Source organism: Brachyistius frenatus, unplaced genomic scaffold (genome assembly GCF_029030835.1).
Source record: "Brachyistius frenatus isolate BFR_SWC_R1_liver_20210118 unplaced genomic scaffold, ASM2903083v1 Contig_24, whole genome shotgun sequence".
Lineage (NCBI taxonomy): Eukaryota > Metazoa > Chordata > Actinopteri > Embiotocidae > Brachyistius > Brachyistius frenatus.
Genome location: NW_027210623.1, coordinates 5,135,962 through 5,163,932, shown reverse-complemented (window position 1 = coordinate 5,163,932; position 27,971 = coordinate 5,135,962). Strand labels below are relative to the sequence as shown.

At 39.6% G+C, this 27,971-nt stretch overlaps 1 protein-coding gene across 6 annotated transcripts; it reads left to right on the top strand.

The window, feature by feature from the left end:
• The first annotated feature begins 747 nt into the window (after window positions 1-747).
• Window positions 748-26,038, top strand: scml2 (Scm polycomb group protein like 2). 6 transcript variants are annotated; one of them, XM_069697899.1, is made up of 14 exons: window positions 748-829; window positions 4,191-4,264; window positions 4,580-4,648; window positions 5,199-5,269; window positions 5,799-6,033; window positions 6,792-6,880; window positions 7,763-8,006; window positions 19,296-19,609; window positions 19,943-20,072; window positions 21,066-21,272; window positions 22,124-22,297; window positions 22,810-23,022; window positions 23,497-23,651; window positions 23,795-26,038. In XM_069697899.1, exons 2-14 carry the CDS (start codon window positions 4,243-4,245, stop codon window positions 23,918-23,920), a joined length of 2,049 nt encoding a protein of 682 aa, XP_069554000.1. In that variant the 5' UTR covers window positions 748-829; window positions 4,191-4,242; the 3' UTR covers window positions 23,921-26,038. The 6 variants fall into 6 exon arrangements, with proteins under 6 accessions (XP_069554000.1, XP_069553999.1, XP_069554001.1 ...); XM_069697898.1 differs by having other exon boundaries at window positions 751-825; XM_069697900.1 differs by lacking the exon at window positions 748-829 and adding an exon at window positions 849-3,606.
• Window positions 26,039-27,971: the final 1,933 nt, after the last annotated feature.

The following is a 27,971-nucleotide window of genomic DNA, read 5'->3' as shown; positions in this document are numbered from 1 at the left end:
CATTTTATGAAATGTGACACATTGTTAAATCAAACTCTGCAACAGAACACAAAGCAATAAATCTCCACCAGCTGCTATATAATTATAAGCTATATAACTCTTCCAATATTAATAACCTAATGCAGCCACTCTAAGAAGGACCATTTTAATAAGTATTTTGATGTTTGATACGTGAATTTGCTGTTAATACGTGTGTACTTTATCTGTACAGCTTTGAATGCAGTACATTTTTGGCAGAGTATTTTTACATTGTAAAATGTAAAGGGTTGGCTAGGGTTTTCCTTCCAGCAATAATTAACAGTCAATCTAGCAATAATCGTATTGTTTCCCTTCTTTGTGCTTGTTTATTGTATTATGGCAACAATTTAATTAATTTATGCTTTTTGAGAAATTGTCTGCTATCTTCATTTATTCACCATTATTTTCGTCATTACCATTCACTTGGTCATAGTTTTGACCTTCCAGTATCTGCTATTATTTGCCATCTCGGTCATTCTCTTCCTCTTGTCCTGCGTGACAATCAGGGAGCTCCAATAAAAAAAAACATGAATGTTTTCGTTTCCACGTGACCTGCTGTTTATTATCAAACCCCGACATGAAACAATATCTGTCTCACTAACACGACTAATTAATAATTCCCCTCTTGTACCTCTTGTTATTTCTTTAGTCAACATTTTTTTTTAAATTTTTTTTTTTTTTTACCTCCAGTGGAAAAATATGAATTACAGCACTGCGCGGCGGACATGCGCGGAGCTGCAGCGAATATGGCGGCTTGCATCTGATAGAAAGTGAGGAATCTCTCATCAAAAATACGCTGTTCAGACGGTTGGTACGGCTCATGTCTCCTTCTTACTCTCATGTGCTGCGAATGACGGCTTTCTCTCTCGTTTGTTGTGCGGGGCTCGGTTGAAAAGCGGCCGGCTGTCCTGCCGTTTGTCCCCGCAGCGATAGATGGTAGAGCGTGTTTATACTGTATTCTGTGCAGACTGGGGGGGGAGAGAGCTCGGCGCTTCTACTGTAGCTACGTTCAACTCTCCAGATTTCCCTTTGCTTTCTGTTTACTGGCTTCCCGCAGAGGTTTTGCACCGCGACCGAGAAAACGTTTATCATTGCTGCCGCAGCCTCGTATAAGTAACACGCCGTAGGTACAGTGTGTAACGTTAGCAGTGTTTAGCCCGTATAATGAGCACCGTCCCGCCCACAAAATGTGACCAGAACCCAAAAGAAAATGCGTCACAGACTTTTCATATTTAATTTGACCTGCTGCTAATCCAGCCTCAGTTTACAAATTAAAAAAAAAAAAGTATTGATGAGACATACAGTCTGCTTCATTCCACAGAGGTTTTGACGCGTCTCCTGTTAAATGTTGGTGTTAAAGAAAACAGTTTGGATGAGAAATAATTCTGTCATGAAAGTTGCAGGATATGAAACGATATCCTAAATTCCCATCCTGGAGGTGACGCCCTGCAGCGGCTCTCACACCCCTCAGCCTCTGAGCAGCAGTAATGTGATCCCTTCACTCTCCTATCTCCAAACTTGACAGAGAAAGACACACCAGGCCAGGCCCAGAGGATGATTCTCAATCCGAATTTGCCAACTGATCTCATTATTGCCAGATTTTTAGAAATGGGTCAATTTGTGCCAAAATGATTTGCTGAAGGTTAAACACTGGCCTCAGGTCACTCCTCAACATTTAAAAAAAAAAAAAAAAAAAAGTCCTAATGATTACATGTAACTGAAGATGTTGCAAATCAGTTACACCTGAAATAATCAGCTCATTTAATCATCATTTAAGTTCATTTCTGAAGGAAAAATACCCCCAAACTTGCTGCTTACATTTTCCTCCTATGGGATCATTTGCTGCTTTGTGATATTTTTTTTTCTTTCCATTGTCGTTATGATGATTGATTAATCTTTCAACATTTTACAAGCAGGACTGCAAAAAGCCAATTACCCTCCCTGATTGACCAATGAAATGTTTCAGTCTGTGAGATTACAGATAGTACACAGTTCACAGTCTCATAAATTAAAGAAAATCAGCACAGCTAACCGGCAAATGTGTCACTCAGGGTTGAAAGAGGACCAATAGTTAATCCACTTCTCAGCCCTCCATCTGCTGCTCTTAAATAGTTAAATACAGAACAAACAGTTTGATGACGTAGCCTTAGGTTTTTAGCATTTTCTGACATTTTATCACCCGAACAATCAATAAAAAAATTATTCTCAGATAAATTGATAATGGAAACAATCATTAGTTGCAACTGCAACTGCATATTCATATTAGTTTAAGGAGTTAGAAATCTACTAATATCTTACTGGGAAGATAACTGACATTTGTTTTCATTATATATATATAAACTTTTTTTAGTTGTACAGAAACAGCCACTACGATAGAAGCACAAATCCTGTGGATGAAAATGAATTAACATCAACATTACAAAAATAAGATACTTTATGTTGTAAACATGATAATGTTATCAGGTAGTGCTAAATCACTTAGTTGATTTATTGATTAGGGTCAACAGAAAGTTCATCAACAGCAGTTTTGATAATCCGTTATCAATTAAGTTATTTCACAGACAAATACTTGCTGGTCCCAACTTCTTAAGTGTTTGCATTCGCTGCTTTTCTCTGTTTAATTTCATGGTTGAATGTTGAATGTCGTTGGATTTTTTTCTTTTTGGCTCCTGGAACTTGTTTTTCACACATTTCTGACATTTATAGAAGCATTTATTGATTATAAAAGTAACCAACTTGATTTAGTAATGACATTTTCCTTTACTTGTAGTAAATGACATGTTGTGACATTACAACTTTGATATAACTTCAGGTAAAATTTACAATCATACTTTGTGATATAACACAATAAAATAACAGTATATTTAAGCGCATCAAATCTGAAAAGCGTAAAATAACGTAATAATTATATGAATTACGTTATTGTTTTGAAATTTTAGTAATTATAACAAAATTATAAAATAAAATAAACAAAATTTATAAATCATGGCAGAGTTATAGCTTTTCCTGAAACAGGCCATTTTTCAGATCTTCTCACTCTCCAGGTTTGTGACCATTAGACTAATCCCAGATCAGTGGAATTGGAGGTTGTAAAAATTAAGTGCTTCCTGGTCTGTGGGGCAGTTTTGTCTGACCCTCTCAAGCGAGGCGGACAGACCAGTGCAAACCCTGAACCGGTCTGGAGCAGAGCGTGAGGCAGAGCTGGAATCCTTTTCATGTCGGCCGGCAGACGTCCCACATCCACACGTCTTAATGGCTTTTTATGGCAGCTTGGAATCTTTATGGCTCTTTTCAGACTCAGTGGGATTCAGTGCAGAGACAGAGGGGTTTTCAGAGGGAGGGACAGCCACAATGCACTGCAGACGCTAAAGCCTTGAGACACAGGAAAAGAAGACATTGTCTGGCTTCTGGAGCAATTCTAACCTTTGAATTTCTGGATTTCATTTCTTTTTTTCATGCTGAGGATTATTTTTCGGCTTCATTTTGAGCTGTCAGCATGTATCGACCTTGCAGGGAGTGGGACTCTGCCGAGTGTTTTTGTGAACCTGATCTGAATTTCTGGGCCAGATTTTCAGCATAAACAGTGTGGTAACAACTTTATTCTCTTAAGAATTGTTGCAGGGCATCAGGAGTAAATGTTGGTAACATAACGAAGCCGCGAGTTCAAACATTTTGTCGTTTGGATTTGAATGACAACACAAATAATAACCATGTGTTGGTCATGTTTTATTTTAAATCTGACATCAGCATGAGCTCACATGTGTTAATGATAAATAAGATCAGTATTCATTACGCACAATTTATAGGATTATATGCTTTTATTGGGATCTAATGAATCCTTTATTACGTCTGTATTTTCGATGTGAAACGTTTCTGTAAATTATAGATCATTATCTGTTTGTACACAAGTTGTGAGTCTCTGATTGGATACTAAAGTAAGTATGTTAGTTTTGGTCTTTAGTGAGATTTTGTTGACGGGAAGAAAAATATCATCTGACTTTAACCTTTAAAGAAAAAGCACCAAAAAAAAGCACCTTTTTAACAACAAGAAAGTTCAGAATATCATTAACGCATTAACTTATACAAGAAACAATAAGTCAAATTAAATCTATATTTACATACAGAAGAAACTATATAGATATATCGATGTTTATGGACTTTGTTATGTCCAGTGTCTGTTTAGGTAACTGCCTGCCTGACTTCACCTGCAGCAGCACGGTCATCATGGGCCGAACACCACACAGAGGTAGGTGGCGCTGCTGGTTTTCTGCTTGTCCCGTCACTGTTGCACTTGGACCTCATTTCAGACCTACTAACCGGCTTCAACAGTGATTTGATCACCAAATCAAAAACATCACGAAAAGATAAAAATGCTCACTGATGTTTCAGATCGCATGATTCCAATTTTTTTTTTTTTTTTTGCTGTTTATGTATGAGTTTTATTTTTCTCTGAACTATTACAATCGCTAATTTAATGACTTTATTCTCACAGTAATTAATCTCTGTGAATCAGAAGCTACCAAAGTTCTGACGAGCGGTTCAATCACCGTTTTAATTTCAGATCAAAAAGAGGAGAAGAAGGAGAGACGAATCAGCATCACAGCAGGATCAGCCCTCGACAAATCTAATGGTTGGCTACTCACATCTCTGCTTCGTCGCTCCTCGTTGTTGGTCCTTTCATTAGCAGTCCAATTTAAAGCTTTTGAGTTTCGAGCTTTGTTTTGCACGGCCGCTTCTTGCAGTCGTCAGTACCATGTTTTGTCTTTTTACACTAAATTCTCTGGTAGGTCAACAAAAGCCCTCACAAGTTAAAGCTTTTTTCAAGCTCCTTGATGAGCACTTCCCTTAAATTGGATCACTACTGCCCTCGTCTGTGTAACATATATATATATATATATATTTTTTTTCTTGTACATCATGTGTTGGTCAATTTTCTCTCTTGCTGGAATCCAAGCAATTTATTTACAATTTACTTGAATAAGCCTGAGTGTTGTAAAAGGCTGCGAATGTAGTATTTCTTCAGACAAGAAAACAGCAATAACCTATTATTAGTTAGTTATAAGTTATTTTAGCACTTGTTCTTTGTTGTTGTCACTTTACTGTGTTTCCTCTCACACTTTCCTGTAACGATGTGTATCTCAGTGATCAGCAGTTTGTTTCTGTTGTCTGTGTTGCCACAGAACCGTTCAGCTGGGAAGAATATCTGAGAGAAACCTCCTCCACTGCAGCGTCGCCTACTTGCTTCAAACAGGTAGCACATCATTATGATGCATTTTAAGGTCCCATATCAATAATTTGCATTTGTTTGTGTGGTTTTCTTAAATGTTTCCTTGTGCTTTTAATATTGTTTGATATCTCCTGCCGTAGCTGATGTGGCTGTTCTGTTTTTTTCAATAGGTGTCACTCAGGTGATGGTGTTGATTTAAGAGCTATTTTCATGATGTTCAGTATTTCTCCTATTATCATATCAAAAGACCGAAACCATCAGGTGTTGTCTGTGGAGTGTGTAGCTTATTCCTTGTTGTCCAGAAATGATGAATGAGTTGCACTGAATTAACATTGGTGTTTATTTTAAGTGAAAAAATATATAAATCACCTTTCTTGGTGCTTGATTGACCTTCAGCTGATCCTCTTGACTATGTCTGCTACCTGATTAGCTGATTAGATATTTTCTCCAGTTGAATAGGTGTACCTAATGAAGTGGCCGGTGAGTGTATGTCAGCGCCTCCAACAAGGAGACCAGTTGAGTTGACTGAATGTCTCTTTGTGTCCCTCTGCAGTCCAGACTCCCCCCCTCCAATGACTTCAAAGCAGGTATGAAGCTTGAAGCACGGGACCCTCGCAACTCCAACTCGGTGTGCATCGCTACGGTGATGGGCATGATGGGTACTCGTCTACGCCTGCGGCTGGACGGTAGCGACAATACCAACGACTTCTGGCGGCTGATCGACTCGTCAGACATCCAACCAATAGGAACGTGTGAGAGGAACGGAGACATGCTGCAGCCGCCGCTGGGTGACATTTTGATTTTGATGTATTTTGATGTGACTTTCAGTGCTTGTTGTTAATTGAAGTATTTAAATAAGTATAGTTCTTACAAAACAAACAAATGTTTATTCAAATATCTTACATAATATATTATAAATGCATAGAAAATCCATTGAAAGTAGAACATTATATTGACACTATTTGTTCTTTAAGGCCCATGCACACATTAAGCACTCTTACACTCAGGACTAGGTGTGCAAGTACAAACTGTGCACGATTGACATTTTTCTGTGTCATCTATTCATTTTTGCTGTCCAAGACATTTGGACTTGTCATAGCAGGAAAGTCACAGGTGTTACAATAACATTAACAATAGCTCTGTTATATTCCAGCCTCTCAGTAAAGCCACGGCAGGGTGACAGTCCTAGCGCAATACCAGGATCCTAAAACTGAAGCAGCGCAATCCATCATTAAGTTTATTATTTACACCTGCACATTCCTGCTGTAAAATGTCAAAGTGTCTTCTAGTAAAAAGGCTTGGTTTTATCAATGCAAGACTACACCCAGCTTCAGCCTGCTTCAACAGAGGCACGGCACGCATACAAACAGAATACTCGACAAATACCCAACAAATCAAACTTCTTTATCACACTGAACATATAGAAATATATAAAAAAAATAATGTAGAAATCCAGTAGTACCATAAATGTGTCAACATTGACCCTTGAAGTATGAAAACAATAGCTGCCTCAGTATTAACAGCACTGTTTTGACCTTGGATACAGGTTTCAGGATGAATGCCTCCTCATGGCCCATGTTCCTCCTGCGGACGCTCAGCGGTGCAGAGATGGCCCCCGCTTCTGCATTTAAGAAGGTAATGACAACTGGAACCTGCTTGAAACATTAAAAAAAAAACTACAAAAATTCATAATTTTCTGTTTTCTGTTATGTTTATTGAAAAAGTGAAACCACCTTCACAGCAGATCTTACTAAGGATGCACAAACTTCCCAGTGAAAGCCATGAAAGCAAGACGGCGTTATTGTTGAACTGGAGACTTTTATTAGTCACATTCAGCATGCAACATAGTCCAGGTGCAGTTAAATGTTTTCCAGCAGAATTAAAAGAAATAGAAATGTAAATAACTAAATATATTACAACAGGGTTATTAGAAGAACACTGTATTCTTTAGTAGTGTTGTTTGTTCAACAGTCTGATTGCTCGTGGGTAAAAGGTTTTTAAATTGAGAATAAATTATGGTAAAAAAAAAAAAAGCACAATGTACTCAAATAAAATGAACTCCAGGATAATTGGCAACACTTTTTTATCCTGGGTGAAAAACACAAAACAATCTTGTTTTATAGTTTTTTCCCCCTGATTATTATAATTGCAGTAACCAGCAAAGACACAAGGGGGAGCCACCCACACATCACATACAGCATTATATGTTGCTGGGATTCAATGACAGTGACCTCCTTCTTTGTTTATGGCAGCAAAAAGGGGAGAAAACTGTATTTTTCCAGAACAGAGAAAAAAAAGATTGTTGACATACTTGTTTTATTTAATTTTTTAAATAATCCATAATTACTGACTTAATTTTGATAGAGAGAATATTTTTGCCATCACTCAATGAAGTATTGATCTTTGGTATTTAACTTTCCTCGATGATTCATTTTCCCTTTATGCACAGTTATTTATTTGGAAATGAAGCAGAGATGCTTACAGTATTTTTGTACATGTGTGTGTTTGTGTGTTCAGGAACCAGCCAACCCTGTTAAAAACTACTTCCAGCCTGGTATGAAGCTGGAGGCGGTGGACAGGAAGAACCCCTACTTGATTTGTCCTGCCACAGTGGGAGAGGTCAGAGGTCAGGAGATTTTTGTCATGTTTGACGGCTGGCGAGGCGCCTTTGACTACTGGTGCCCCTTCGACTCCAGAGACATCTTCCCCGTCGGCTGGTGCACTCTGACAAAACACAGCCTACAGCCACCTGGAAACTTCTGTGAGTCCTGCTTGATTATTTTTTATTTTTTGTCTTGTCACCCATTTTGTGGAACGGGAAGTGTGTGTTTAACAAATACCAACTTATGGAAATTGGGAATTCCACATATTATGTTATTCATAATATACCATGGTGGCTGTCTGAGCACATGACTGAGACAGAGGTTCGTATCTAGATGCAGCATACGGCTGTTTTATCTTACAAATTACATTTATGTCGTCATCCTAACACCTCGAAGATGCTCAGAATTTGGGCCAGTTTTTTTTTTTTCTAGTTGTTGATGGTGGACAGGTGTTGTTGCTCTAATATTTTAAGGACATTATATACTTTGACCACTAGAGGGCAGTAGAGTGTAAAAGGCGTGGAGCGTAAAAGCTGATGTGGCTGTATGTTGATTTGTAGCAACATTAGAGGAGTAAAGGTTTCAGAATAGTTCTTTGCTCTCGCCTCTGTTTGTACCGGCCTTGATACTGTGTGTTGTTGTCTTTCTCCTCAGCTGTAATGAGCAGCAGGAGTCAGACTTTAAAGCCAGAGAGCCTTTGTTCAGAACATTTTGAATCCAGAGTGCCTTGTTGTGTCTGGAGATGCAGTTTGCATTTTGCTTCAGAACATGTCTCAGACCGTTTGATCAGGCTAGCTTCATATTCTAGTCAACATTTCTGCATATATTTTATTTATGTGTCTGTTTGTTTTGTAAAAAGTAGACTTATTATAAAAGATTTATAATTAATCTAGATAATAAGACAAGATTTTTACCAATATTTACTCAGATATACATAAATCTAAAACAGAAGCTTGTGCAGGAGAGCTAAACAGGATTACACTAAACAAACCAAAGATAACTTGATCTTTAGCCAATTGTGAGGCTGCAGAGCAGAAAAAATATGACAGTGACAAATATTGTTCTGGGTATGTTGTGTCATATTGTTTAGTAGAAGGAAATTAACTGTATCTATCCAGCTATTCAGTTTGTTGTGGCACAAATTTACAGTACATAGTTTATTTTTAGAGTTTATATTTCCTAGTAAAGTGTCACTTTTTTTCAAATTTGTATTACACGTAAAATAATTGAAGATAGTTCCATCGTTTGAAATCAGTATTTACTTCGCAGTTGATTATATTTTTAGGTAATTATATGTTAATTATTTCAGTGCAAGCAGTAGAATATAGAGTTTAATTAATTCAGTTTACACTGCACTACAAGCTTTCAGACACTTGGAGATGTTTGTTCTATTGTTCAGATTCTTCAAAAGAAAGACAAATTTGAAATAACTAAGTCAGTTTGGGAACGTTGAGGTTTGAATTTCCTTTGTTCGTTCTGTTTGTGGGTTTTTTTGTGGGTTTTGTGTTGAGTTGGCTGGCTTTGTTGGTCGGGTTGTGACCCACAGCTCTGACCTCCACACAGAGTTCCCTGAAGACTGAGCGAGCCCATTCGAACAGATTCCACTCTGATCTTTTTTTTTTTTTTTATCATATATTAGTGCTGCTTTACATAACTACAGGCTGTTTTCTTTTTAAAATCTGTAATAATTCTGGCTGTTCTTGACTCCATTTTGCCCTGTTAAAGATGTGACAAAGCGCTGTGGCAGCGAAACAGTGATCACTGATTTTTACACAGAAATCCAGATTTAGTCACGTATATCCAGAAACAACACACTTCAGGTTATAATCCTCTGAATATTCTTACGTTTGTATGTCATCTAACCAACAACTGCCTCAGACTTTTTTCAGTGTAAATTATTTGTCCTGTTTGGCTTCTAGAAGAGAATTTTTTATGATGATGAAATTAAATATGTAAGATGTGACCTATTGTCTTAAATGTGAGTGTAGTGGAGAAAATAATTGTGTTTCATTAACATATCTTCAATCTTTACATTGGAGCAGCGCACAAATAAGACTATTTATAGTCTATTATAGTTTATGATTTACAATTTTCTTTTTTAAACCTTGTGAACCTGATAAAAAAATCTCATGTTCATGGAAGATGAATTATGTATCCTTAATTATTTATCCACAAGGTTGAGAATAATTCACGTGCACATTTAGGTCACTCAAACTAGAGACCCATTTTCAAAACTGTGATTTGTTGTTGTTTTTTAGGTTGTTGTTTTTTTGCATTTATATTATTCTGTAAGTACCAAAACCAAATATAGTTCTTTTACTTTTTCTGGAGAAAATGTCTGTTCTCCTTCTTTTTTTTTTTTTTTTAACCACAGATGACTTTCTCATTTTCTTTAAAAGGAGTTTAATCTGCTCTTGTAGTTGGTCTTTTATTTTTCTAGCATCAAAGAAACTATTTCATTTGCTAAATGCTTTGGAGAAAACTGTGTTTGTTTGACCAAATGTGGAAACATATGTATAACTTTCAATGATCTTATTTGATCAGATAAGGTTTTGAAACTTTTTTGTTAAGGAGAAGCAGGACAAGTTTCAGACTAAACAACCGCAAATCAGGCTGACAGACAAAAGACATGCTGACATGTAAATGACACCGATGTAGCCGTAACTTATCAGTATACATATTTTCATGCAGCTTTTTATGCTTTTTTTTTTTTAATGCAGCTTTTCTGATGTGTTAAACAAATAATGTTTTATTTCGAGCTATTTCCCAAAGCCTCTCTGCCTTATACAGTTCATCGGTAATTCTCGAAGAAGCTGTTGAAATACTTGATAGGACTTAAAATGCTGCTCCAAACTTTTAAGACTTCTCAAATGTGCACATTTGTGTGAGGCCTCTAAAGACGCAAAACATTTGTACGGCTTCCTTCTGTCTGTTTTAATGTACTCTTAATTTTCCCGTGGACCCCTGAACCTCACTCAGACAAAACATTCCCAGTGTGTGTCGGCTGAAATTAGAGCTTTGGATGATATTATTAAAGTGTGAATGCAGTACTGAACTATTAATTATCAATCAGGATGCAATTATATGGTAATTACGCTCAGCAGTTTCAGGAGTGCGTCGCCATGTGATTTGCTCTAATGCCGAAGCTTAATGTTCAAGGTTTATCTGTTTAGTATCTCTGGCAGATATTTAGACGTTTGCCATCCATCAAGTTCACTTTGACAAATGGCTCTGGAGTGAGTCTGTTCACTCTGAAACTGTGGTTTTGGGGGAGCTGGAGCCTATCCCAGCTCACATTGGGCGAAGGCAGGGCCGACACATAGAGACAGACGTAAACAAAGACCGTTCACGCTCTCATTCACACCTACGGGAAATTTGTAGAACCACCAATTAACCTGAGGTGTATGTCGTTGGACGGCGGGAGGAAGCCGGAGTACCCGGAGAGAACCCACAGACACGGGGAGAACATGCAAACTCCACACAGAAAGGCCCAGGGCCGGATCGATCCCAGAACCTCCTCGCTGTGAGGCGACGGTGTTAACCACTGCAGAATGCCGCAGAATGCTATATAGTGTTAAGAAAAATCTAAATTTTGCATTTAGATTAGTCTAATTCCATAGACAGTCTCTCAAAAATAAAGATCCTGTCCAGCCTCAGGTTTACTCTGAGTTTTTTTTAATGTCTGACTGAAGTGTCTGAAAACCAAACGCACGGACACATCAGCCAATGACCTGTCCGGTGTAATTAAACCCAGATTTAATGGAAATGGTGTTATGTGATCAACTCACAATGTTTTAAACCTCACACAGCCAACTCTTTCCCAGTCATGAACAGGAGAATGTTTCCCCTCTCTCCTATCCATCCCATAAGACTAAAACTAAGCAAGTTTAACCTTCTGACAAGTCGCATCAAATGACCAAAAAGTTCCAAAACCTGGCTCGTATTTTGTGGGTCGAACAACGTTGTGGAACAAGTGAGCGAGAGGGCAGAAACCCACTGGAAATATACAGCAGTGAGGACATGTGACCGATTGTTTCATTCGGAAACAATCCTGAGCCTGACACAATTAAAAAAAAAAAACACACACACACACACACACACATCAGTTTAACTCTGCTACAGTCTGTAGCGCCGACTTTCACTCTTCCAGTGAAATGTCCTCGGAACTTTCATGGTTTTGGTCTGTTCGCCTCTTATAAGTTTAGTCTGTCCCCCGAATCACTCCTTTTACCCACCTATGTCTCTCTCCTTTGTCTCTCTTTGGTATGTCCACCCACCAAAGACCCCCAGTCTGTCTCTCTCCATACTCAGTCTGCTGCGTTCCTAATCTGCCCGCATGCAGCCACTGTACAGTCACGTCATCAGTGTATCTGCACTCCCCTTCATTCAGTCCGAGTTGCCAAATTATCCAAGCCAGAAACCTTCATGTCGAGTCTTCGTGTACGGTCTTCATCGTGAGTATTTGTTGCTCCGATCTAAACTTTTGGTTTTCCTCAACTTTTGCTTGTTAGTGAAGCATTCTGACTTTATTTTCCTCCTGCTTGGCTGTTAGTAAAGTCTTCGGTGTAATGCCTCTGTGTCATGTGCTTGGGTCCTCCTTCCTCTCATGAATCCTGACAGTAACTGTTGATTTCTATTAGGATACAAACATTTCCTGCTGGAGTTGAGAGATTTGGTGCAGCTGAGTCCATTTTTAAAACATTGATATATGCGGGATTTGTAATAAAGTGGTCATACACTGGACAGCCCAGAATTACACCCCTTTGTTCAACAGAAGAACCTGAAGTCTGTCTTTTAGGTTGCTCTACACCACAGTCAGTCTATCTTTGTTAAGCCAGCTTCAGGTCTGTGTGTGCAGAGAGATTTACCCTCTGTGTGTGAGTTGGAGTCTGGGGGGGGGGGGGAAGGATAATGTAAATCACCAGATAGCTACCATGTTTGCATGTTAGTAAGTGAATAAATAGAGATTGGTCGAAGTGTTAATGAGTTGATAATTAGCTGTGGGTTTGAGAACAGGAATGAGAGATTCTGTAATTATTACTACATTAAAATTTCTTTATTAGCATTCATCAAAAGGGTGCTGTGTGACCCTGCTACATTTTTTTGAAAGAAACAACAGAGGATGCCAACACTGGTTATAATTATTTTCCTTTTTTGTACAATTAGTGTTTGTCATTGTGCACTTTTTTATTTTTTTTTACACTTTTGGGTGTGATACATCTTTGTCTTAGTTTGTTGCTCAAATGCAGATTAGTGCTTTCTGAATAATGCATGAAGGATAAAGCATGTCTGTAACACACGCTAGTCCTCTTTGTTTTTTGTCACAAAAATGACCTTGTAGACATTCTTTTTTTTGGGGTTACACTTCAAATGAAATATTTAATGAAACAGGGTGGTTAGTACGACATTTTAGATATTAGCTTCAAAAATCCAAAAAACCCAAAAATGAAATCCACATTATCAAGTATCATGTGTATAAATACATTTTTGTAATTTGCTCCCCAAAGACAAAACAAATCAAATTCCCTGTGGTGTTCTTACAAGAATATACTTAAAAATACATTACAAATGCAAGAATAGTGAAAAAGAATTACACATCTATCAGGCCTATCTCATTAGGAAACACCATGTTACACAAAGTGAAATCAAAGGTCAGAAGCAGATTAAGATGTCTTCCAGGGGACTTTTCCCATGCAGGCTTCCTCTGACTGCTCTCCTGCACATTGTTCCAGAGCCAGGGTGATATCCGACTATGTCACTGCTTCCTGACTCTGAACCTGGTCATCTTTCAGCGGGGAAAGTCTGAATAGGATAGGGTTACACTGAGGTGAGGGGGGTGGGGGTGGAGGGGTGGGGGTCTCCTTCTGGGTGTGTGTGTGTGTGTGTTTCAATGTTGTTTCTGTGTGCACCAACTCCAGGAGTTTGCCCCTTTCCACCCGTTTCAATCAGGACTCCTCTGGTCCAGTTTAACCTTTTAGCCCCCCCCCCTCTCTACCCCCCTTCCTTTTTTTTTTTTCCCCATCCCCCATCAGCTCTTGGAGTCCCCTCTCCCCCGTTCCCCCCTTCTCCCCCTGAGGTTTTGCTTAGAAGCAGGTGACTGATCTAGACTGTCGATATGGCCTACAGATAACATTAATAAAGGTCTCAACTCCCCACCTCCCCGTCCACCCACCCACTCACTCCTCCTTCCCTCCCTCACTCTCTCTACCCCTCCCCAACAACTATGCAAATCTAACAGCCAGCGCCACCCTCCCCTCCTCCTCCTCCTCCTCCTGCTCATTCATTGGGAGGGAAGCTTTGCAGCAGCTTCAGCCAGCAGCAGCAGCAGCAGCAGCGTGGGCTTTGTTGTGGGCTACTGCCGGGAGAAAAGAGAGGGGAGAGAGAGACACACTGAGAGAAAGCAGCTGATAGAGACAGAAAATAGACAATGAAGTGCCGATGAGGAGAGTATATTGGAGAAAGTTTCAGAAGAGGGATCAATAGGCAGAGAGGGAAAGAGATTTGTTTCAAAGAGGGAACCAGGAAGCAACTGAGTGACTGGTATTGTTCCACATTGCTACTTCTATCCCCACCGCTGCCTCCACTACTACTACTTCTACTACTACTTCTACTACTACTACTACTACTACAAAAGCCACAACTGTAGCAGTGAAGTTCTGCTTTTTCGGTGGAATTTTCCTGGTGAGTTGTTTACTAAGTTATTTCTTTTTGTTCTTTTGCTAAAATGAAAGAAAAACTTCTTGTAAAGCTCCCCGTTTATTTGATCTGTGTTGTGCTTGTGGTTTAAAGCATGTTTTGGGATTAAATGTACCAGTTGTGGCCATAACACATTTCTGAGACAATACAGTCTCAGATACATGTTCCCTTTTTAACATCCAAGATGTTTCTTCCTTTGAAACATACCTAAAATCGAAAATCTGCAACGATTTGCTCAAATCAGGAAGTAGCAGTTGTGCCTTAAACATTATTGATACGTAGTCGATAATTTTGTCACTTAAAAGATAGATTAATTACTAGAAAACTCTATTTGTCTACATAGCATTACTGTAAGGAAAAGTGGAAGTGAAAACTAAAATCTGCAGTTCAGCTGAAAGTTGAGTCACAAGTGTTGCAGCCTCCTTGTTGGGTGGAAATGGTTGAAGCTGCTGTTTCACACTGTTTTCTTTGTTTAGCGTGGGGACTTTTTGGCTGACTTGCGTCCATTCAAATGCATTGTAATAGACGAGTGACCCCGCTAGACTGAATGACTGGAAGTCGGAAACTTAACAGGCTCGTTGGCTGTAATTAAGTTTGGAGCTCCATGTGTTTTTGATCATGTCTTTTTGTGTGGGAAGCATCAGGGGTTCATTTGCAAAAGGCCCAGGAATGGATTAGTGGGTATCAACTATTTTCACTACACTGATTGCACCCACTCTGCTTTTTTATTACGTGAAGTTATACAATCAGTTCGATGAGAGAATGAGAGGTTTTTGAAGCCGTAGGATGTGTGCAGGAGAACATTGTTGTGTTTATGCTACATGGCCTGAAGCTATTTAAATAACTTCCCCCTTCTGCTTCCACAGTCACACACACCTGAATCTGCAGCTCACAAGTTTCATACTGCTATGAATTCCCCCGAACAGTGTGTGTGTGTGTGTGTGTGTGTGTGTGTGTGTGGGTGTGGGTGTGGGTGGGTGACTGGACTGTTTGCTTTCAGGGAGCTCTTCATTTTGGGGTGTGTATGTGTGAGCGTGTGTGGCTGGCGTAATTAGATGAGAGGCTACTCTGTGGAGCCCCTCCCCCCCCCAACCCCTCCAGACAGCAGACACACTTCTCAATGATGCTGTTCTCATGCGTGCACGGACACACACACTCACTCACATGCACATGTTTCCTCGGGCGGTGCCTTACACAGGTCAATGGGTCGAGCTGGAATTATATAGTCATGAACAGCGCCATATGTGTCTTGTTTTGTTGCACTGTGTACATGCTTGTCATGTCTCACTCAGATTCTTTTTGTCAGGACTAATTTTTTCTTTTTTTTCTTTGTAGTTAATGTAAATGATGCAGATTCAGATTTGTTGCAATATTACGTTATATTTGTTGACTTTTGTGGTTTTTACATATTTGAGTTGATTTACTACAAATTTCATTCTCCATCACATTCAAACATTTATTTTTCTTTGAAATTTGAATCTCTTCTTTCTATTATTAGAAACAAATGGCTGCCAGAGACAAGAAGAACAATATACGTATTTAAAAAAACAAAAACAATATAAAAGTCTGTAGCACATAGAGCTGGCAGAGTTAACAGGGTAAATTGTGATATGCACTTCCATAACATTTAATTGACTGACTTAATCAAGAAAGTAATAGGCAAATATATCTGCAATGATGTTATGAGTTAGTATAGCCCGACCGAAAGGCTATATCGGTCAGCCCATTTTATTGGCTAATATTGGCCAATCTCAGATATATCAGTATGCCTTATATGCGCTCATATGAAAACTTTTTTTTACAGAGGATAATGCAGAAAAAAGATGCTTGGGGTGTTTTGGAAATGGTGAAAATGCAGTATGTAAATAGATTAATCTTGAATAGAAAGAAACAATGCTTTGTAGCAAATGTATTGTCCCTGAACAGAAAACAATAAAACACAAAGAAAATCCTCTCCACTTAAGAATATCAGCTGATATATCACTATCCAAATATTTTAATCCCTAAAATATCCCCCAAAAATTCCAGTATCAGTCAGGCTCTGTTAGTACAAATATCCTGTATTTTAAATTGGTCTTTTAAAAGCCGCCTCCAAGTTGTGGCTCAGTCATTAAGTCTGTGCTGTGAAATTCTGTTCAAATCCACAGGCTTTTAAAAGGCATCCAGGAGGAGAGTACTGGGTTTGTTTCTCAGAGCTGTTTGAAGTTTCACTCAGAGTGAACATCATATAGCTTCACTGCAGACCTGGAACAAGCTGATAGAGACCATATGTGATCATTTGACAGTGACAGCGTTGAATGAAAGTAATCTATAAGCAGATTTCCTTTGACAGGTGCAGTTTCAAAGAGGTGCTCAGCCTTTTTTTTTTTTTCTAAATAAATATGATGATAAACCAATACATGGTGGAATATGACATTAATCACTGGTGTGAAAAATGGTATGTGCTGCCCTGGTGGCTGTCACATAATGTGAATGGATTAGATTTTTTTGTATTTTTTTTTTACAACAGGGAAAGATCAGAAAAGACCCCCGACTCAGATTTGGTACGGTGAATTAAACCCCGCTGACACTGACTGCTACCCTACAAGCAAATTTTGATCTGCCTTTGTAGGGTTTATGGCTTCCAAATCGATGTGATTGAGCGTACCACTGTGCGTGCAGGTTGGTATCGCTGTTGCTCCGTGAGCACGCTTTGTGTGACCGCTACTGGTGAGCGAGGGGCACCTCGCACCCTGAAACAAAACAGGGCTCCATTCGACGCCCACTTCCACTCATTTCCCCAGTTAAGCAGCTTTTCAGTGGCCCTCTGAGAATACTGTAAAGCTCCATATTGCTTCAGTCAAGGAGGCGCTAATGAAAGCTGTGGTCCCTCGAGAGCTTCCGCATGCATTCTCAGCCCCCCCGCCCCCTCCCGCATCTCACCAAGCTATACATTGGTATTGAAATAGAAGATGGTTATCCGTCTGGCTTCCTCTCTCTCTCATTTTGCTTTCTCTCTTTCACACATCCGGTGAGATGATTATGTGATCATATCACAGTGTCACCCTCGGGCTAATGAAGACAGAAAGAGGTGGTGGTGCCACTTGCTGGTGTTTTTTTCTTTCTAACAATGGCCATTGGCTTCCCCCTCACTTTCTCGTCACTTTATTTTTAATTTTTGCACCCAGGCTGATTTGGGAATTTGGAGAAATATTTCTTTCCTGAGAGAAGTCTTGAAGTTGGAGATGGTCTGTAGTTCATATAGAATGCTGTCAAGTAGTTTGCAAGGTGTTTTTTCAAGTATTTTGGGGGTGCATTTTTTTCTTTTATTTGGATAGTTAGTAGAAAGAAGAAAATAAAGGGAGCTGGATGGATGCAGTTAAGGTTACATTACAACTCCCGTTGGCCACCAGCTAATAACAAGGCTGCCACATGTTAACACAGATTTACTGTTACTAATTCATTGGTGGGTTATTGCTCATCACAGATACAGTGACTATAAAAAGTAGTAAAAAGTATTCATGGAATTCGGATAGTTTTAAATATGTTTTTGTTTTGCTCTGCAAGCCACTGTATGGGTAAATATAAAGACCTTCAGTGATCAAAACCCAGAAGCTCAGTTCAACCACGGCACCTATTCAAAAACATGTATGTATATGAATTTGTGAACAGGTCAGTGGGATATTTCTAATATTGATACCAATAATTTGCTTTATTCTTGTCTCCCAATATACACACCAGTGATAAGAAATGTCAGTGTAATGCTAAAGTCAGGTTTTTAAAATGTGTTTTTGAGTGGTCAGATAAAAACTTGAAGCTAGAATCTCGAGATAGATTAGGTTAACCAGTAACTAAGGGCTAAAATAATACATATATATAGCTTTTATGTTGTTATCGGATTCTTAATTCTCATTACATCCAGTATCTAGTGCTGTATAAAGAAAAGACTTCACATTTTATCAGCACAGTCACTAGCTGGGAGCAGAGGGTTTGAGGAACTGACTAGCTGGTGGGTCTCTGGGGACTTGTGACTTCTGACTCTGATTTCAGTTTTGGGAGGGGCTCAATACAAAGGACCTGCCAATCTCAGAGGACTCTGAAATATCAAAACACATCTCCTCTGCAGGACCACTCAGTTATTCATTTCCCCTTGTTTTTTGTCTTTCTTTCCAAATGTATTGTTCTGCGCTTCGACTCAAGGACCCACAGCAAACTTGATTTCGCCGCTCGTATCTATTTGACACCTTTGTGTATGGATGGAAAGCAAACGCTGTATAATTAGGATGTTGTCCGTGTAGAGCTGCATCGATTAGTTGATACATTGATTAGTCAATTGAATGAAAATGAATCAGCAACTGTTATAATAATAAAATAATCATTTGAAAAGCCGAAACGCCAAACATTGGAAGGGTTCAGCTTCTCAGATGTGAGGATTTTATGCTTTTCTTTATCACAAATGATACTTAACTGAATAGAAATGTATTACTTCAAAAATTCACTAAATTATTTGAGAAAATAGTTGGCAGATTAATCGATAATGAGACATTTTTTTAGTTGCAGCCCTAAGTGTGGGTGTAAGTGCTCATAAAAGGACATTTTGTGTAGTAGATTTCTAATATATATACTTCAAAATCACACTTTTGTCCAAATTAATGGCGTATTATGATCCTTTCATTATTTTTATTGCATGGAAATCTTGTCTGTATTAATATCTATCTTTTAAATTGCATCCATTATTCTTTCTCTCCCTCTTCCATATCTCGTTATCCCAGTTACCCTCCCTGGTGCACTCCTCGCCCCTATTTCTTCCACCTCAGCTACACGTCGCTCCTCTTTCAACTCCTCCGCCTCCTCCATGCAGACCTCATACCGGCTGCCCAACCCCTTGCCACCCCTCCCTGTTCGCAAGGGTGTCCGAGGTCGTCGTCCCAAATCCCAGACTATTGCTTTATTGAAGGCAGCGGCCGAGGCTGCGGCAGCAGCAGCAGCAGTAAATGGAGCAACACAGAGCCCGACCAGAACGAGCTCTGAGACTCAACTGGCCCCCCGACCACACAAGAAGAGAGGGCCCAAGCCTAAGAGCAAGGTGAGATGTCACAGGAGCTGTAATCTATTATGCTGTGGGCCAGTGACCCTGACATTTTCTGTTTTGTGTATTATGGCAGAAATTATTGTGATGAAGAGGAGACATGGTCACAGGTCGACTATTTAAAGAAAGAGAGGAGGCGTTTTTTGTGGATGTTTTATGCATGATAAAAATGTACTGGAGAGAACTGCTTTGCTCTACAAGCCGCTGTATGGGCTGCAGTGCTGTTGGTGTGTAGTAGAGTTAAAACACACCATTAATAAATCATTAACCAACAGCCTTTGTCGGTTACAGAGTTTTAATGAGAGAGGGTTTGTTTGTTTTTTGCTCCAGAAGAAGCCACGGGTGGTGCAATCCCTGGGGGCATCCTCAGTTACGGCTCCACCTCCAGAGACCAGACTGAGTGCCAGCCATGTCTCAGTGGACAACAACCTCAGCAACAGCTCCAATGTAGTTTGCACAGGTAAATCGGACAGCAGAAAAAAATGATTCTCTAATATCTGAATATATATACATGTAGTGTGGATTCAGTATTCAGGACATTTCACTTTTTGCAAACATTATTGTTCAACTAATTAACAATGTTGTTACATTAAGAACATTGTACCCTCAGTATTCTGTAATAACGAAGTGAAAACATGTTTTTAGAAATGTTTGCAAATGTATTTTTGAGATCAAAAACTTTTACAAAAGTATTCAGATCCCTTGCTCTGGCACTTGAAATGTATCTCGAACTTGATGGGAGTCCACTTGTAGTAAACTGAACGGATTGGAAAGAGTTTAGAAAGTCACATCCCTGTAAATGAGGTCCCACAATTTACACTGCATGTCAGGTCAAGGCAGGGACAAGGAGACTGTGGACTTGTAAAAAGTATGAATGCAGTGAAATACAGAAAAGTCCTTGAAGAAAAGCTGCTGCAGAGCGCAGAGACCGGAGACTGGGGTGGTTGTTGACTTTTCAGCATGGCCTGAAGCGTACAGCCAGTACAATGCTGGAGTGGCTTTTGGACAAGTCTCTGACTGTCTCTTAGTGGCCCATCCTGAAACCCCCCCAACATCTGTGGAGAGACCTGAAGAAGGCAGTTCACACATGCTTTATATCTAGTCTGACAGAGCTTGAAAGGATCTGGCAGGAAGAATGGAATAAACTGGTCAAATCCAGATGTGCAAATATTTTACAGAACTACCCAAGAAAGGAGGTTTAAGCATCTTATTTTTTATAAATTTCTCCCAAATTTCAAAAACATATTTTGACTTTGTCGTTATGAGTTACTGAATGCAGATTAATGGGAAAAATGCCAGTTTAATGCTGTCGAAAATGAAATCTACAACAGAAACAGTGCAAAAAGAAGGGTGTGAATACTTTCTTCATATACGATAGCTATCAGCAACTCTAAATAGTGAATTCTAGCTCGATTCAACTGTTAACTAAAACCTTTTCTTTGTGTCGTCCCAGTGTGTGTCTATGTGAACAAGCACGGTGACTATGGCCCACATCTTGACCGCAAACTAGTGCTGCAGCTCCCGGACCACTTTGGTCCAGCTCCAGTCAACGCAGTGCTTCAGCAGGCTGTTCAAGCCTGCGTAGACTGTACTTACCAGCCCTCTGTGCTGCTGTCGTTTCTACAGAGCCAGTCCCACACAGGGGGAGAGGTCATCAGAGGTAAATGCAGTGAACACCACAGGATATCCGTCTGAACTAAAACAAGAGGACGTCTTTAGGCTGCCTGTTTTGTTTAACACTGAAAAATACAAATATATCCCGTATTAAATGATTAAGTGCTGGCAGTAGCTTCATATTTGGTCTTGTCATCTAACTCTTGGCAAGTGAAGGAAAAAGCATATTTTCCAAAATGTTAAACGTTAAAAGTCACTTGTGTCCAGTGAGATCATGTCTAACTTCTAATGCTGTATGTCCTGGAAAGGCAATCAGCCAGGTGAAATTGGTTTAAGCACACATGAATGTTGTGTGTGTGTGTGTGTGTGTGTGTGTGTGTGCGCGCGTGCGTGCGCGCGCGCGTGTGTGTGTGTGTGTAAAAGATGTTGCCTGTGGCAGCACCATGTCAGTAATCAGAAGTGACATGTGCGTCTAACCTGGTTTAGGATTCTGGGATTGAGTCTCCCTTGGGGGGGCAGGACTGGGAAGGCTAAGGGTGGAGGTTGGGTGGGGAGAGGGGCTATAATTTGTGGATTTGTGCAGGCTTGGCTTGAGTGGGGGGGTGTAGAGCCGTGTGGGACAGGGTGAAAAATGCGGGTTTATAAATGGGGGGTGCTAACCCCGAACCATCTGCTGTTTTCTTTAGCTGTGAATACATATTGTGTGTGTGTGTGTGTGTGTGTGTATATATGTCTGTGTGTATGCACACACTGTATGCACACACACACACACTGTATGCACACACACACACACGCACGCACGCACGCACACACACACACACACACACACACACACACACACACACACACACACACACACACACACAGAGCCTAATGCTGATCTGTTCTGCCCCTCAGTGCGGTCAGAGCATGGGATCCGCTACGTGAAGCTGCCGTCTGTGTCTAGTGCGTCTTCTGTGCTGCGGTTCCTGGAGAACATGTGCCAACATCTGGAGAGTGACAGTCTGTTCAGCTCGCAACCATTTAGCCCCTACAGCAACAACACACGTTTCTACAACAGAGCCAAGTCAGGTGGGGAAATATGTCTGTGGAGTAACTGTAAAAGGAGGAAGTTAAGAGCCATAACATTACAAAAGGGAAGGTTCGCTGTGAACTTCTTGTTTTTCGGCATTTACTTTTTTTCTGTTGGCGTTTCTAGGAAACACTTTGACTTAATTGCAACTGGCACTGACTTAACAATACGTACAGCAGCTAGTTTCATCTTTCTCTATTAAAAAAAAGTTGGCCTCCCACCTATAAACATCATTAAATAGAAATAGCTGCATCTCTGCTTCAAAGTCAGTGTTACATATAAAGCACAGCAACAGATATTGGTTTGTAGGTGACTGCAAATTTCTTTTAACATGTGGATCTGTGGTGCGAGCTGAGGAAAAGCAGCTACTGCATTTGCCAGAGACCAGTGTCAAATATAGACAGACCTCCTGAGCTTTCCTAGATGAGTCTGTCACGTTTCTTTATATGAGTGTGTGGTTCGTCTTGTGCTCCCAGAGTCTTAATCTCTATCTCCTCCTTTCTTAAAACAGAACCGCTGTCCGTCACTGAGAACGGCCTGTCCAAAGGCGATTCTTCGAATCCCACTCCAGGCACACGCCCCCTTCACACCCCGTTGGACTACAGAGCAACAAAGAGGGAGCGGCCATATTACCCCGGACACACACAAACACCGCCACCCCTGCGACGCGTCAGCTCCAACCCGACTGATCTTGGCCTAATGTGCAAACACAGACGAGTGGAGGGTAGGATTCAAAACACACGCAGCCGGCAGGAAAAATGATCTTATTGTTTGGGACAGTTCATTAAAGGATAATTTTTTATGAAACTATGACATAAGAAACTTTATACTAGCAAATATCCTTTAGTTTGTATCCTAAGAGTGGGTTATTTTAAATTGTGTCTGACTTTTTCCATCCACCCAAAACTCTGGATGATCAAAAGAATGATGGTGAACTTTTCTCCAACAGTCCACCTCTCTTCAGTCTCACCATTTGCACCAGAGGTCAATCAAATCAGTCAGTTGTTAAGGTTTAAGCAACATGGAATTCCCCTGTTCATTTTCATTTGGCCTAAATTCTACAAATTTCAAGAAAATTTGAAGGCCTTGTTAACATCTGACCATAACATTGAAGAATAAAAACATAATGCCGATGTACTTTCTCATATAGGTATTAGTTTGATTTGGTTTTCCTCTCTCTTGCCCGCACACCCTCCAGCAGCGAGCTCAACGACAGGTCCAGACCACGTGAAACAGGACAAAGAGGGTTCAGGGAACAACGCCTCTTCCTGGTCAGTCGATGATGTCATCCGGTTCGTCCAAGAGGCTGATCCCCAAACTCTCGGCCCGCACGTTGAACTGTTCAGGAAACATGTGAGTATGCAATTACCTGGGTAAATAAACTCGAGTCCAGTTAAACATCCAGCATTGGACACCGTAATGAAGTCATCATTATTTTGTTCTGAGAGGAAGTGTCTGCTCCGTCCCCTGCTGACAACATGCTCCTGTCCCTGCAGGAGATTGACGGCAAGGCACTGATGCTACTGCGCAGTGATGTCATCATGAAGTACATGGGACTGAAGCTGGGCCCGGCGCTCAAACTGTGTCACCACATAGAGAAGCTGAAACAAACCAAACAGTAGAGGATGAAGGCACAATCGTTTCTCACACACACGCACACAAACACGCATTATTCTACAGGGACGTAATGTAGCGTCAATCCAGCTGAACCACAGTCGTAGCTTCCGATGAGGACACTGAGCGCAGTGCGGGTGCTTTTTGTGAATTTGGGGGTTTTAGCTACCTGAAGAGAGTTTCCTTTTTTTTTTTTTTTTTTAGATTTTACACATTGCTGAGTATCGTATAAGCTGAGGTCAACACAAATGAATAGACAAAAGTTTCAGTATCATTCCTCAAAATTCTATTTATAGCGATGTGGAGAACACTTTGAAACAGGATTTAGACCTTTGTGTTGGGAACATTTATAGAAATTATAAAAAATAATAAATAAATAAAATATAAAAAAATAAATTAATGAGAAAATTGAGGTTTTCTTTTTATATGTCAGTATTTCTAAAATCCTAACGACTGCCCTGACCTGAACACATTTTAGCTTTAATTTACAGACCTGTTTAAAACAGATACATAGTGCATGAAGTCATCATATGCATAGCTCTAATTTATATCACATCTATCAGAAGAGGTATGAATTTTGTTCATGTTTGTGGTTTATTTTTCCTTATTATGAATAACTGGCAGTCATATCTCATCAATTAATGTCATTTTACCTCTACATTACCACTTTTACACACACAGACACAGATGTATACTGTAGATTCTGCAACTTTATTTTTTTCAAATGCTCCGTCTGTTACCTGGTCAGTACTTCAGGATGGACGCACTGCACTTAAAGACTGCGAAAGTTAGTTCAGGTACAGGCAGTGAAAGTCTCACTGCATCATTTCTAACAATGCAATAACGTTTGTGAAAGACTGCGTCGGTGAGTTTTGGTTTATGCATGCCAGCGAATGTATGAAGTCACGTGCATTATTGCTAGCAGGTACTGAAGAACAGGAGCGCCCCAGCTATGTGAATGAGAGGTGTTTTAAGGGTTTCATTCCAAAGTGTTGGAGAAGTCTTGTTCCCTGCAGTCAGTCATTGCATAAATAATATTTGTCCTCCTGTCCTAAAACACTTCAGTTTTTAAATTAAACTGTGGCAGCATAGGCACTTATTTTATTGAAAAGGTGTCTCTGTTATTATGGAAGAAAACCGTTTCACCGATTGTGAATCTGCAGTGCAGGCTGTGGATGTAGAAATACAGTTACTGAAGAATTATGTCTCTTTTGTCTTTATGCTGGACGACATTCGAGCTGGCCAGTCTCAGCTTGAGCACTGATGTTGGCTACATGATTGTATTATGCTTTGACAGTCATGCCATCAAACGCACGCACACGCACACACACACACACACACACACACACACACACACACACACACACACACACACACACACACACACACACACACACACACACACACACACACACAACCGCACAAACGCAAGACATACACATACAATGACTGGAATACTATACGTGTTTTGACATCAAAATTAGAGCAACGTTAGTGATGGTGAAGTTTCAGTGCTGTACAGGAATATGAAGTGCTCCTTCCTGAGAGAGTACATGATGGAGTTTTGTATAAAGTTAAGCTGAAAGGTTGTTTTTTGATATAATTTTGTACTGTAACAAAGTGTATCAAGCGTAATTGTAATCAGTTTTTTTTTCTGCCTGAAATTGTTTTTGTGTGCACCATGAAATAACTACCTACAGGACGGTATTGTGTCGGAGTAATTAGTCTCCGGGTATTTATCTGTTTTTTGATGGCAGAAATAATCATTTTCTGAACATTTCAGAGCCATTTTCAAAACCAAATCCTGTCTGTTGTAGCTGCATTTCACACTGTTGCTCCCCTGTTGTGGTAACAAGTTGATACTTGAAACCGTCTTGCTTTAATGTGAATCTCAGGTTTAAGTAAGGGTTGTTTCTTCATTGAATATGTTTTGCAGCCATTGTTCATTACTACAAAATAGAGGGAGTGCACAATATCCAACTATGTATATTTTTTATGCCTTGTCATCTATCACTCCACAGCATTTTAATGTGTGTATATATGACTTTTTACTGTAAGTTCAAGAAAAAAATGTTTGTTAAATATGTTTGATATGCATTCACACAATTAAACATTTGTTTACATCATCTTAGTGTTTGAGACCTCAGCCCATGGTAGCTACCAGCACAGGTTTCTTTTTTTAGAAGTCTTGTGCAGTGGTTCCCAACCTTTAGACTTGTTATTGACCAAATCAAATACATTTTTTTCTTGTTTTATTTTGAGAGAAAATACCCAAATATTCACAAGGAAAAAGCTTTTAAAGTTTTTAACAATCTTTTTCTGCCCTTGTTTAGTCAATCATCTGCCTCTTGTGGCCCCTAAGGGCGTCCCTGCCTCCATGTTGTGAGCTACTAGCCAGGCTAAATCGATTCCGACTGTGAAAATTAAATTGTAGAATAAGGAGGAAGAAAAAGGAAGATTTTGAATGAGTAAAAGAAAATAGCACATAAGTACGAAACGAAACAGCTTGCAGGCCTTCCAGTCTTCCTAGTTATGATGCTTTGTGTGTGTGTGAGAGAGAGGGGTATGGGGCTTGAGGGTCAAAAGGTCATGGATGTCTTAGTTAAGGAACGTGACAGTCCAATAGGAGTCATTGTCCAATAGATCAGTGAGTTCAAATAGCTCACCAGCAGCACTCAGGATAAACAGGCTCATTACGAGTACTGCAGATTCTTTAGGAATGGTACATGTTGTGTCCTGGTTGTGAAGCAACTTTATATTATCTCTGTTGAAGGCTGTATTTCCCAACAACGTTTACAATGATTTAGATGATGAAGAGTGTTAAATAAATATTGTGCAGCTCTAAGGAATCTGGGGTCACCCCCCGGCCATGAGGACACTACGCATACTGAATATGAACCAGTGATAGTTCAAAAGTAGGCATACTTGATTATTTTATGAGTATCTTAAGGTGAGGTGTTTTTTTGTTTTTTTTTTGCATTCCTGGGTAAACTCTGAACAATGCAATTGGAGAGAGATTATAAATATGACCAGTAACATATACAGTGGTGGAATAAGTACTGAATATTAAAAAAAAAAATGAAACTAAGCAGCCTAAGTAAAGTTGCAACAATATATTACAGCTAAAAGCGATGCGTTCAGTATACTCATAAAAGCCCATTTCAGAATATGGTATATTTTGATTATAATGATTGATCCATAAATGTGCACATCACCTTACAGATGGTGACTACAAATCAAATAGGCCTTACTTTAGCACTTTTATAATTTTGATGATATTATTTCATAATATCGAGATTTTTTTTTTTCCTGTTGAAATATATTAATTATGACGAACGATACGTCAAGGGGAACTTCTGTCATTAGTCTACGTTACAGTCGGGGTCCTTATGAGGGCGCACCCAAACATTTAGCTTGACTTAGCAGCAGCCGACGGGAAGCGGGGAGCAGATGGAAAAACGTCGGTCCTCATCCCCAAGTTTTAAACTTCTCCGAGAGTAAGTTTCACATAAACACAACAACCCACCAATCGCTGGTTACGGTTAACACACAAAACACACTCCATAATGATATCAAGAAGCAAGCAAAACTTTTTTTATTTTTATTTTTTAAGAGTGAAACTTCATTATTGAAACCTGGTTTTTAAGTCTTGTTCTATTTTTTTTTTAATTATTATTATTATTATTATTATTATTATTATTCTTTTCTATAGTCAAGTCTTCTTATCAAAACAAGCCGCAGTTCAATTCTTCTGCCCCTACGTCAGTGTTTTATTTTAGGTCTCTGATTAAAATAAGAAATGAACGCATTTAACATTTTTACTTTCAAAGCCGAGTTAGTTGAGGCGAAGTCGATTGAACACATTGCTTTAATAGTTGAAATATTCAAGGTGCGGTTATGGAAATCGAAATAGATCTGAGATTTGAATGATTTTGCGATTTTTAAAATGATGTTTTTCCTTTCTGTTCTTCCACTTCAATGATCGAGCTTCACCTTGCAGACGGATGTACGGGCGGGGTTTCAAACTAGAAAGCTGGTTTTATGTTCATCTGTTGAAGG